General features: G+C 35.3%; 1 protein-coding gene across 2 annotated transcripts in view; it reads right to left on the reverse strand.

Moving 5' to 3' along the window:
• The window catches only part of SEC24B (SEC24 homolog B, COPII coat complex component), a 48,779-nt gene that overhangs the window by 19,979 nt on the left and 16,147 nt on the right, over window positions 1-12,653 (reverse strand). Inside the window, exons 4-10 of one of the 2 annotated variants that reach the window (XM_066548129.1) lie at window positions 9,792-9,896; window positions 6,788-6,868; window positions 4,874-5,055; window positions 3,109-3,293; window positions 1,871-1,973; window positions 870-996; window positions 139-248 (exon numbers count right to left, since the gene is read on the reverse strand). In XM_066548129.1, coding sequence (XP_066404226.1) covers window positions 139-248; window positions 870-996; window positions 1,871-1,973; window positions 3,109-3,293; window positions 4,874-5,055; window positions 6,788-6,868; window positions 9,792-9,896 — 893 coding nt within the window. The remainder of the gene's footprint in view (window positions 1-138; window positions 249-869; window positions 997-1,870; window positions 1,974-3,108; window positions 3,294-4,873; window positions 5,056-6,787; window positions 6,869-9,791; window positions 9,897-12,653) is intronic. The other variant, XM_066548130.1, reaches the window with a different exon arrangement.

A 12,653-nucleotide genomic window follows, 5' to 3' on the forward strand; every position in this document is an offset into this window, starting at 1 on the left:
GTATTAAGAAAAGCTTCCAGTGATGTGTATTAATTGTAAATTAATACACACCACTGGATCAATATGAAACATTAATTTCAAGGACTATTATATTAATATGCAGTTGCTGTTGAAGTTACTATGAAAACTTTTTCTTACCATGTAGTCTGAAGAAGCAATGAATTCCACTGTAGAATTTTGCACCTCTGGCCGTTTGTGAGGCTCTCCATAAGACCGTGTCAGAGGATTATACATAAATTCTTCAGGAACTATTAAAAAAAATTCCCCCCCCCCAAACACAGATTATATTTTTATCAGAAAATAAAAACCATTGCAGCTAAATGCAAAGTAATGTGGGCACACTTCAATTATTGCAATAGCAAAAAATTTACATTAAGAATACATAAAAAAGGAACATTTCAAATATCTCAAGCATATCTTTAACATCAAAGTTCAGTAATTGGAAAGAAAATTTATATATTTTAAACAACAACAGATCCCCAGCTATAAAACAGCAATGCAAGGAGAGCATTTCACAACAAAGCAGCAATCTGTACTGCTTCTCATAACCTCTGGCCTGGATTGTAGCCGTCATCATGTTTCCATCTGCATATTGCAACAGCAGTCAGTGGGATTAGCTGATTTCATTAGACAAGGAATCAGCATATTATGAATACATTTTCTTCATGTCCACAAAGACTGCAAAACAATCTTTTGCTTCAAGAAAAAGCACAACACATCTGCCTTAAGATGCTTTTCAAAATCTCTGGATCATAAGGACATTGTCACTGTAGTTTATGTTTTAATCTAAAATATTCCATGGACTGAGAAAATGCAAATACTTTAAAGAGATTCTATAAATGCAAGCATCTCCTGCTCCAGTCACTTACCATCATTAACTCTATAGCACAGGTTGCATTTCCACCGCCTCTGATCGATGAAAGAAACAAAAGGGTTGATGTAAGTCCTGCAGGATCTGCATCTCACTATCGTGCTTGATGTTATTACTGGCAATTGCTAGAAAGGAAACAATGAAAAGCTGTCACAAAGGTATGCAGTATACTTTATGGAAATCATCTCTGTGCACTACAGTTCATAAAAGCTTTGTGAGACTTCATTTTCTATCATCTTTCTTTTTAGCTCTTTAGTTCAATTTCATAGAGTAATTATGATGTCTATTAAAAACAATCTCCTCCTAAAACAAAAAAAAATTAACACTTATTTATTGTCTTAATATAGCCTCAAAATCAAAGATGTAGTAAGATCTCAAATGAAACTACTTTAAATTACAGCTACTGTGGCAAAAGGAATTATGAAAGGACAACTTTAGAGTGGCTCTACAAGAAATATGATGGACAGCAAATCTTACACGAAGAACACACAACTAATAAAAATAAGTTGTACTAGATAGTTATTCACATTTTTACATAAATGCTAATAAATTACATTGAGAGGAGTTGCTTGACATGAATGAATGAATGAAGCTTATGAATATAGCTTCAATCTTATATTGTGTTTATGTTCTATTGAAAGCAAGTATCAGGCCAGTCACACCTTCAAACCAAGCGTTCTCCTCAGCAGAGCTCTGTGAACACCTTTTCAAGATGTATCTGACCGTTGTGAGCCCAACACACAGACTGGCAATTCTTCAGAGACCCGCAGGCAAGCAAAGACTTCCAACAACAAAAAAATAAACTTGAAGGGCTTCTCCCTTATGCATTCCAATGAAGTAGCAATTTCAAGGCTTTTTTTTGCTCTCCTCCTCTCTAAGTTACAGACAATTTTTTGTACTTCTGTTAAAATACTTCTTAAAGTACTTCTTAAAGTACTGTAAAGTACAAATGCATATATAAAACAAACACACACATAAAAAAAAAGTAAAATACTTTACCGTCAGATCCCTGAAGGGATGCAGCAACAAACCCAAAGGAAGCTTAGCTTTGTTTAACAAAGCCTGTGTCTGTGGAATATTTGTCAATGTACATCGAAATGAGCTGAAAGAAAATAAGAACATAATGTTAAAAATGAAATTTTAGGAGATGTTGAAAACATTGTGTTAACACCTGATTTTAAAGAACTTAGAAATTTAAGAAATCCTATGTTTAACAAAGATGATTTAATTTAAAAAATGCAGAAATATTTTTAAAAGGCTTTGTAAGGAAACAAACAAAAAATACACCCCTGCTCTACAGTTTAGTAGTTCAGCAATGCAAGTATACCAAAACCAACTAAGAGACAGAATTGTTTTAGGTACAACGGTCAATCAAAACTATGTATTCTTCTGTTCATTATAAAGATTTTTCCAGTGAACCAAGAGAGTATTTACCTAGTACTCAGAATGTCATATTTATATAAGAAAACAGTAGAAAAGGATCCCAAGTACTGGGAGAGTCAAAAGCTTTTGTTCTGTGTAACATGAAGGGACACTAAAAAAGCCCAATGCACAAATAGTGCTGTCAAAAGTGTTCCACATGTAGGAATCATTTCCAGGCCTTCAGTTTTCTGATTTCTGTTTTCTGGTGGAACCATGCACTGTCACAGGAATAAGGCTGCTGAGTCACTTTAAGGCAATGAAGAATACTTATTTTGGAATTACAAATAAAATATTTGGAGAAAAGCACTTTCTATTGTACTTAGCTGCACTTGGGATAGTTGATAATACTACTTAATGTTAATTAGAAGTAAATGATACCTGATTGCAGAATTATCATAGTAAAATATACCCACAAATTATTAAGTGTATTCAGGCATAATCATAATGCTTTTGTGGAAAAAATCCTGTCCAATATTACAAAGTATTCTATGAAACATATTGTGTAATATTAAGGTGTTTATTAAAATACCTTTTTTTAAATGGATAAAAAGGTGGAGATATAGGAAAATTATTAAAATACTAATAAACTAGCTACTGTAACTAGCTACTCACTGCATATAATATATTCTGATGGTAGGACAGTTCCAATATTTGCGTAAAGATTCAGAGGTTAAACTTATTTTCAGTTAAAAGGGGTTTTATTAGTTCATCTTTAAGATTCAAAGATAGGAGTCAGCTGAGACACTTTTTGACATTTTAAATAATTATTGCCCACTAAAAAATATAAGACACTGTCCGAGACACAGTAAACTTACTCTGGACTGCAGTTTAATTTCCTAAGATCAGAATTCAAGTTAGGCACGGGTGCTGGAACTGAAGACACCGGTAAAATATTTCTATCGTGTGTAAGGTTTACTGGTCTCAAGCTTTCTGGCTGCTGAGAATGCTGTAGACTTAATCCTCCTAAGGAAGAGGACAGCTGGTTCACACCTGGATATTGCTGTAAAATTAAGAGCATGACAAACAGGTAAACATACAACCGTGTTTAAATAACAACCTTCAATCTTCCTTAGTGCCCTCCCTTCCAGACACGTATTTAAAAAAGATACAGCAGCAATTAGTATCAAACCCAAACAAACAAAAGGAGTGTTGTACTGTAGAAATTTTAAAATGCTGCAACAAATGTGACACACCTTCCAAATGTGTATCATAGGACAAAATTCAAGTTCATTACACAAATCAACACTGGAAATCACACATAATCCTTCCATCTCTTCAGGCATAAGTAAACAAGTTACTAAAAAGTCTGACACAATTTCTCTCCCACTCTGCTCTGCAATTTAACTTTTGTTACAATCAACTTATCCAAGTTACAGACACTGACTTTAAATATTTATTTTTAGATTAAAACAAAACACCATAGAAGAGGAGAAAAGGTTAGGTTGGAAGGCACCTTTGAGGTCTGGAAGTCTAATCCCTTGCTCAAGCAAGGCTAACTTAAAACTTAGCCTTAGTTTTAAAACTTAGGTTGCTCATATAGAGCCAGCTCAGTTTTCAAAATATCTAAGGATTGACAATTTCACAGCACAATCTGTTCTAATGCTTCCCCACTCCCATCCTGAAGCATTTTCTCCTTATATGTGCAACCTGAATTCACTTGAAGCAACTGCTGTTCCTTTAGTGTGTGCTACTGAAAGAGCCTAACTTCATCTCACGTTACAGTAAAGATGAAGCCAATCCTTTCAATTAAAAAAAAAAAAATTAAATGAAACACTTCTTCCAAGTCACATTTTACATTATGCCTGTGACAGTGAGAGCCTTACTGGATGTTACATGCAGTAAGGAATTTTGATCACCTACCACAGCAGTTTCACTGTCTTTGCCAGCTGGCCCTTACTTCAGAGAGCAGGATTTGTGTATCAGTATGTTTCTTTTTCTAGACCCCTTCACACATACATTCCTCTGCACTTCTTCAGCATTTGTGTCTTGCCTCAGTACCTGGCTCTTCTTCTGCCACTGTTCTAAGGGGATTCATGTGTACAACAGGAATCAGGTGATTGTATACAATTTCTTGGGTGTTTGGAGCTATCTTTATGAGGAAAACAGAGCAGATGCAGGCAGCCTGCTCCAGTACACACAGCCAGCAAAAGCTCTACAGAGCTCTTTTATCTGGACCCTATGCCATGCATTGCTCATAAGGTCATTTAATGCTTGAGATCACAGCCTATAGCAATGCCCTGATATATGCTGATCAAGTACTTCCTTATGCTTCTTCATTGTTTCCTATCAATAATCTTCAGCTCTTTCAAACATCAAACTTTAACAGTGTGGAGTTTGCTAATAACTGGTGAAGCAAACTTGTTAAGCTTAACTACTTGGAGGCACACTTAAAACTTTCCTTCAAAAGCCTTCCAGTAAATTCAGAACCAGAGCTATGACATCAATATTATAGCTAATGTTTATTCTCTCAGAAATTATAAAATTATAAAAAGATGAAAATAGAGGGGAAATACATCACACAGAAAAGGTTCTTCCCAGGAATTTACTTCATGAACTAATTTTTGAATTAAAAATACAAGCCTGTGTATAGTGCTGAAAACCAGAATGGTGTCCTGGATTACTGGGCTGCACAGGAGTAGGTGGTGTTGCATTTTGGTAGCCTGGCTGCAGTGCTGGATATCCATAACCAAAGGGCTTAGAAGCTTTTGATGCTTGTAGGACTGATGGAGAGGGAACTGGGCTGCCAGTCACAGAACGTGTCTCTGGAAAGACAAAAGAAATGCCACAGGTATTGAATATAGTTATTATCTCCTTCTTAATTTAAATGTAAACTCCTAAATGTGTCAAAACAACATTGCTATTCGTAAGTTTTTTCAATACCCATCAAGTTCTTTTTCTGCACTGAAAAAAGGAATTTAAAAGAAAGATTACTTCAAGAATTTTCACAAAGACAGTGTGTATGGAAGATGACCAGGGACTTGTGTCACTACAAACAAAATGTTACTTTACAAAAAGTAAAAAAACAATCATTTGAATTGAATAAAAATAGAACCACATTTTATTCCAATATATACATTTGATATAAACCACAAATGAGACCATTCATGCTTAGTCTCCCCTCCACTTCTGAAAACTGTCATAGCATGACTAGAATCATTCTATGATTACTTCATGAAAAGCTGTGCCTACAGTTAGAGAATGGCTCCACTGCCTCAGCCTTATGTTTGGACAGTATTCATAAATTGTAGAGGAGAAATAAAGCATGGTCTCTTTTGAAGTTTTAACCTGATGCAAGTTTCTCTTGTATATGCCTGCAGCACAGCTTAGTTCTGCTATTTTTCAAGGTCAAACTGAAAGTAATCCACAGTGGACATAACAGCTATAAAGAGATCAAAGTACTCTTTCGAAATGTCTACAGATATGAGCTAAGTTTCAGAAGAATTTAAGCTTGGTGAACTGGGAAAAGTGCAAGCAAAGGAACAAAGCACTCAAGAAACCAACTGCCAAGAAACTGTTCGTCATGAACACTCCACGAGGGAAAAAACCCCAATAAAACAGTAAAAAAACTGCAACAGATTTAAGAAACCTAATGTTGACTGTTTATCTTTAAAAAAAAGGAACAAGTTATTTTTAGGATATGGTTTCAGCAGAACCAAAATGGTTAGTTATTAGGCCAGAGGGTACAGAATTTGTAGTCCTGCTAGACTCTATGTGGATAACAATACCAGCTTTCTAACCGAGAGAGATCTCACTTTAATCAGGAACCCATCAAACTATGGCAAACTACTGTGACACTCCCAGGGGCCAGAACAAGGCAAAGGAGCCAGGAGGGGGTAGGCCCTCCAAATTAATCCAATTATTATTCCAATCCATCCAAATTAATCCAATCATTTTAAATAGTAGCTATAATACTTTGAATAGCATCTTTTCCTTTTGTTCTCAATATGGCAGCTCTACAGATTTCAAGACCAAGGTAGTCAGCCAGTAGGTTCATTTAGAACCAACCTGACAGTCCTGATATTTTTAGAGCTAAGAGTAAGAAAAACAGCACACATTTTCTTTAAATGAAGAAAAGTAAAAGACAATAACCTAATCCAAGCATCTCTGCAAGCTGATATTGTTGGTCTCCCAAAACTTCTGTGATGTGTAAGCAACTATTATCAGCTCCTAATGTCAACAACACAATCAGGCATACAGTATAATCTAGAAAAAAGATGCTGCTTTCACACTTAGCAGATTTTCAGCACTACCCTCAATACTAAAATAGAAAGTATGACTTATGATTCAGGGAAGTTTTATTAAATGGTTATTATGAACTTCAGTGTTAAAACTGTGAGAAATTATTTTAAAATGTATGTTTCCTCTGATGATTTCCCCTGTTCCTTTCATAGGCACTGCCCTTCATCTACTTGTTAATTAACAATAAAAAAGACCAGAAACAATAAAAACTGACATTTATGTACTGGAATAAATAATTCAAAACAAACTGCTTACCTGGATAGCCACCTCCTTCCAGAGCATCATAATTGTTCAGAACAGGAGAGGCACTGCTTGTAGTAGAGGAACTATCAAGTGCTGGGGGAGGAAAATAGTTTAACTTTAGGGATATCAGAAATAGCAAACTTTTGATAAATAGAAGACTGAGATTTTTTTTTTCTAAAACCTTTGATAAGAAACTGTCAAGAAAAATCCTGGGAAAAAACCCCACACTTCAGCCCTAAGACTTGAAAACTATTACCACTGTAAAGAGGAGAGGGAGAAAATATAATCAGCAAGATACCAGAAACAAACAAGCACATGCCCAACAAACAGCAAGAAAGATCAATGGCAAAAAAGACAACAGCAATGAAAAAAGTTGTTGCTTGAAATAAAAAATATTTTTCTATTAAATCAGAAGTTCTTTCTAGACTGTATCAACTGAGGCCATGCACATTTTAAAAACAGTCCATTCACGACCTTCTTCACAAGTGCAGGCAACAGATGATTCCCATCATCTTTAGAGTGATTATCCACCTTCAAGCCAAACTGACAAGGATTTAATTCTTCTCTCCTTTCTGTAGCATTCTAATTCACAGCTAGCTTTCTTCTCAGTCTAAAGATTCTATTTTCCATTATCATTGACAAGAGTCTGAACTTCAGTTGGCATAAACAATTACTCTTGGCTCAGCCTAAAGTAGCTGAGTAAAAGGCAACTATGCAAAAATAAGTACCAGAAGTTAACTAGGGAGATATAAAAAAGCACAATGAGCACAGACATAGCTGTTAGGACTGAAGACTCAATTGCTTAATTCAACCTATGCACAGATCTTGAAAATCTTATTGTAAAATATCTGGGAAACAAAGAATTATTTTAAAACATCTCTGCCAATGCGATTTCACGCACATTTACTTCCAATGAAAAAAGGGCCAAGAAGATTAAAGGTATCTTCCCTTTAAAACACACCAAGCCATGAAGTGTGATAGAAAAAAAAGTGTCTATTTAAGAATTGAGAAAAAAAAAAAGAAAATTGTATATATAATTTTTGTGGCAGAAAAGACTGAAAAGATTCACTGATACCGTTCTACTCGGAAGGATCAACCTTGACCACACATCCCATTGCAAAGCTGAAAGTATTTCAAGGGAGAACTTCAATGGTGGAACATTTGAGACTTCCAAGTGAAGAGACTCTGCATATGAAAACCTAACATCACTGACATTTGGGACACAGAAATACCATGGCACCATCCTGACAGTACAGATAATTCTTGAGCATTTTGCCTTTAAAGCATTCAACTAAGAAATAGAAGAGCAATTTAAAAATCCATAAGACTAACAATAATATATTATATAAAGGAAAATTTAATTCTGTGACATTCACACAATCTTAATTTTCAGATTTTCACTGTAAATTTTCTTTTTTTTTTTAATCCTGGAGGTTACTAAAAAACATAATTTCAAGATTTTATTTTCTGTTCTAGAAGCTAAAGGAATCAAGATTCATGACTTTTTTTACCCTGATCAGGATTAGGGCTTTTAAACCTTTGCTAAGGCTTACTACAGAAAAGTCAAAATATACTTTTGTTAGGTCAAGAAAACAGTTGAGAAGTTCCACAAACACAAGCAACCAGATTTCCTGCACCTATTCTTCATAAAACCACTGTGACAGTCTGAGCCAGAAATTTGTCTACTGAAATCTGTTAAGGATTTGCATTAGCTCCTGCTGACAGGGCATAAAACAGTATGTGCTTATTAATGAGACAGCCTTCGTATGGAACCTGGGCGCCCTCTCACTCTTTTCTGTAACACGAATTTAAATGCAAGGCTACAGGTTTTAGTAAAGTATAGAACTTGAGAAACAATGATGGTAGGGAGTATGAAACTTTGTTTAGGGAACAAAGTAAGGAGAAAAAGGTTACAATTGATAAAAAACCCAATGAACATCATTTGGACAGAAACCTTGGCATGCAAACCCAACATACTGTTCTTAATTATGACCTGGATGTCATCATTGGTTTGTTCCACTCTTCACAGAATCATTATGAGTACACTACACTATTTTCACAGTATTCTAGGTGATGATTTCATTATTTTAATTAACCTGGCACTGTTTTTTTTTCTGACAATATGCATCATAAAACTAAAGAAAAAGCTACAATAGTTTCCTATTCCAAATCAATATTAAAAGCCAGCAGTACAAGGTATGCGCTGCTACTTCCATCTATCAACAAGGGTAGTAGTCTCATGTTTATCTTGAAAAAACTTTTTATACTGGTACCACTCATTCAGCCAGTAAAGACATCTTCAAGTTCCAAAAGGAAAGGTTACCAAAATTGAAGAAACTAAACTGGTGAGAAACATTAAACTCACAAATCCGGATCATTCTGACAAAACAGGCAAAATGCAACCAAGTATGTAACACCTCAACCAATTTAACAAAAAAAAAAAATCAACAAACTTTTAAAATTTTCTACAAAGCAAGCAGATTAACACTGAACCTGACCATTGAGACATACACCTTCAGAAGGAGAAAAAAATCAGCACCGATTAATTTACTGTCCTAAAAAGCACACCTAGAACCTCTCAATGTTTACTACCTTAATTGTATGAGTTCCTTATGCATAAAATGAGAAACAAGGTAAACGCTGTTTAATGTAATGATACAAATGGCATCTGGTAGCTTAACCCGAACAACTATCAGTGTAAGTTCTACTGCTAGTTATCTTCAGTTAAAACTCACTGCAAATCATAACACTAAAAATATGGGAGTCTTGCAAGTTGTAAATATTACTTTGTTAGATTCATAAAACATCTGATATTAACATGACAAAAAAAGGACCTATTTGTTGGTCACTACAGAAATCCTTTTTTTTTACTATACTAGTAACAGCTGGGAAATCTCAAGCTGAAGAGTCAGGGTGATGCTTTGTCTTAAAGAAATAAAAAGTTTCAGGGGATGGAAATATGGGGAAAACCTTGAGTAGGAAGAGAACAAGATACTGGTGTAAAGCTAAAGCCAACCTGCTTCCTCATCCTCCTCATCCTCTTCCTCATCATCTGAACTTGATGACAAGGGAGCTGGTGCAGAGCTAGCTTGATTATTAACATATCCACCATACTGCATGCCTGTGAATTGGAAAGCACAAACATCAGAGTCAGACAGACAGGAAAGACGAGAAACGGAATCACAAATCATTGCATTAAAAGTGAGAGAAATCAGCTGTTCCAGAGAAAATCCCAGCATGCAGCAAGTTAAATCTACAACCCTAGAAGCAGTTATTAGTGGGCTAGTTCAGTAAAATATTAGTAGCACATGGAAGTTAGCAGATAATTTCATATGCGTGTATGTGCATGTGTACCAGGAAATTAAAAACACAGACTTCCTACCTATCTTTTTAATACCGGTTTATCCAGTGGAGTACTTTCATAAATTAATACACAGAAATAAAGGAGTTGTTTCCACATAAATTCAATTATGTTATGAAAACCTTTAGTATTAACTTTTGCTTGGCACACCTGTCCCTTTTAAGACAAGAATAATTCATATTGGAATTCTGTCAGAAATGAATGAAAAATACTGCTGTTGCCACGTGCAAGAGTACAAACACACATACAGAGAGCACAACACCATCAGGGAAATTAAAGCTAGGTAAACCTGAAAATTTGGGTTGTCTTATGTTTACATGAGTGCCTAAATTCGGGCTCATAAGCACATGATTGTACCATGCACTTCTAGTATCTGGTGACAGTGCAGCAACTGTTACTGCTGTCACCTCCACAGCACAACCTATTAGGGATTTTTTTAGTTTTTTTGTTTGCTTTTACAATATCTACTCTAAACATATGTGAGCAATACACAAAAGCACCACAAACACACCATTTCAAAACAGAGTAAAGCATGCAGCAATGGCTTATAATTAATTTCCTGCATTAGTTGTTATTGATGCATTTTCAGCATCTTCAAGAAATCTTACATTTCTCTTGTGACAAGGCAGGGTTAGCAAGGATTTTAAATATGCTTCTAGTCAGGCAGTGACATGCTAAATAAATGCAAGTAATCACTGCTTCTCTCTTATCAATCTAATGGATTGCTATGACAAGAAAATATCCTAAGTATTCAAAACTCTTCAAATATTTGGGAATTTGAGGTTCTATCCCTCTATAGAAGTACTGTGGCACCACTGAACAGGATTCCTTATTTTAATACTATAAAGCATTATAGAAGTGTTGTGTTATGTATAATCTGAAACCTTTATGGTAACTAATAATATGCCCATCCATGACTTCAATCAACTGTATCAACCTTTATTTTATTTAAAATACGGTCTATAAATGCTGTTAGTTTCATGGCTCTTTCAAAAAGGGTTAGCAAATGGACCCAAGAGGAGCATTTTAATTTAACTTTAAAAACACCAACAGAATCAAGGTGAAGAGTATGTACTCAAATATTGGAAGTAAAAAGAAAACAAAGCAAAACTATATAATAATGTTCTTGAGAAGGCGAACTTTCATAGAAGACTGGTGCAAGAAAAGATTGACATTATATTCTTTTATCTAGGGCATTAATACTTGTACAATTCCAATCAAATTCCTCTGTATTTCAAGTAGTCACAACAATGAATGAAAAATCATCCCAAGTGCCACTGAGTAGATTCAGTGCTTCAGTTTTCCCATACTGTTAAAACACAGGGCTAATTTGAGTAATCTCTAGTCCCATCTTTTATAAATTTACTGAATGCATTTGGGAAGGAGAATACAAGAAAATCATTATCTGTGCAAGAACAGACTATGTCTTTTCTCGGGCCTGGGAGAACTACTGAGGGATAAAACAGAACTGCATTACTGTGAAAGAGGGAAAACCCCTCTACCTTAAAATAACTAACATGCAAGTAAAAGGGTTAGAAGTCAGGATGACAAGAAAGACTGCACTGTAACAGCAAGAACCAAAGCAAAAGTAGATGTGCCCAGTGTGAGAAGTAGAGTGTAAAGACATCAAGTACATGGATAAGAAGAAGAAAGAAAGGATATCTACCTGGAAAGTGCATGCCAATGCAAAAATTCCAAGCATACACAGATGAGAGAAAAGGACTGGATTACTCATTACTGGTCACATGCATTAAGGATGCAGGTGTTCAGAAAGAAAAGGAAGAAAAGATATTGAAAAATAGCGACACAGAAGTTTAGGAATCATGAATTATGTCACTATGAATGCTGTGAAGACTGGGCTGGTTTGATTCTTAGCAGCCTTATGAGTTTGCATAGATTTATTTTCATTGCCAGCAGTACTACAGATTTCTGCCTTTGAGACTGTGCTGGGCTGGTACAACTGTCCAGACCAAAAAAAAAAAAAAACCAAAAAACTCTGGAGAATAGATCTGGCTGAAAAATAACATAGTTTAAAAAGTTATTGACAGGTGGAAAAGTCTCCCTTTCTAGTTCACTACTGGCCCAGCAATGCCAATAGTAGGCCAACACAGGGGAGAAAGCAATTGAGGGCAGAAATGGGTGGCTGCAGACAGCAATTCCAAGTGCCATCATGTGCCTAATCATGTTTTCTGTTGTGACAGCTCAGTTCTGCTTAGTATCTTTTACAGATTTGATAATGGTGCTAAAATCTCCCACTTTTAAAACTGCACAAACCAATTTTGAAATCATTATTTATTTTGAGTCATGTTATTCCATAAATCTGGCCTAAAATGCAACCACATAATTTAAATCATCACAAATTTCTTAGACTGGAAATTTCTAAACCCTCCAAGCAGTGTACCTGTGATATAATAACATTGCACTCAAAGGTTTTATCCCACTATAATTTACAGACACCTAGAAATGTAGGTGGCAGGACACAGAAGATAAATTGGGATAACAACATATTTGTCTGTG

Source organism: Molothrus aeneus, chromosome 4 (genome assembly GCF_037042795.1).
Source record: "Molothrus aeneus isolate 106 chromosome 4, BPBGC_Maene_1.0, whole genome shotgun sequence".
Taxonomy (NCBI): Eukaryota; Metazoa; Chordata; class Aves; order Passeriformes; family Icteridae; genus Molothrus; species Molothrus aeneus.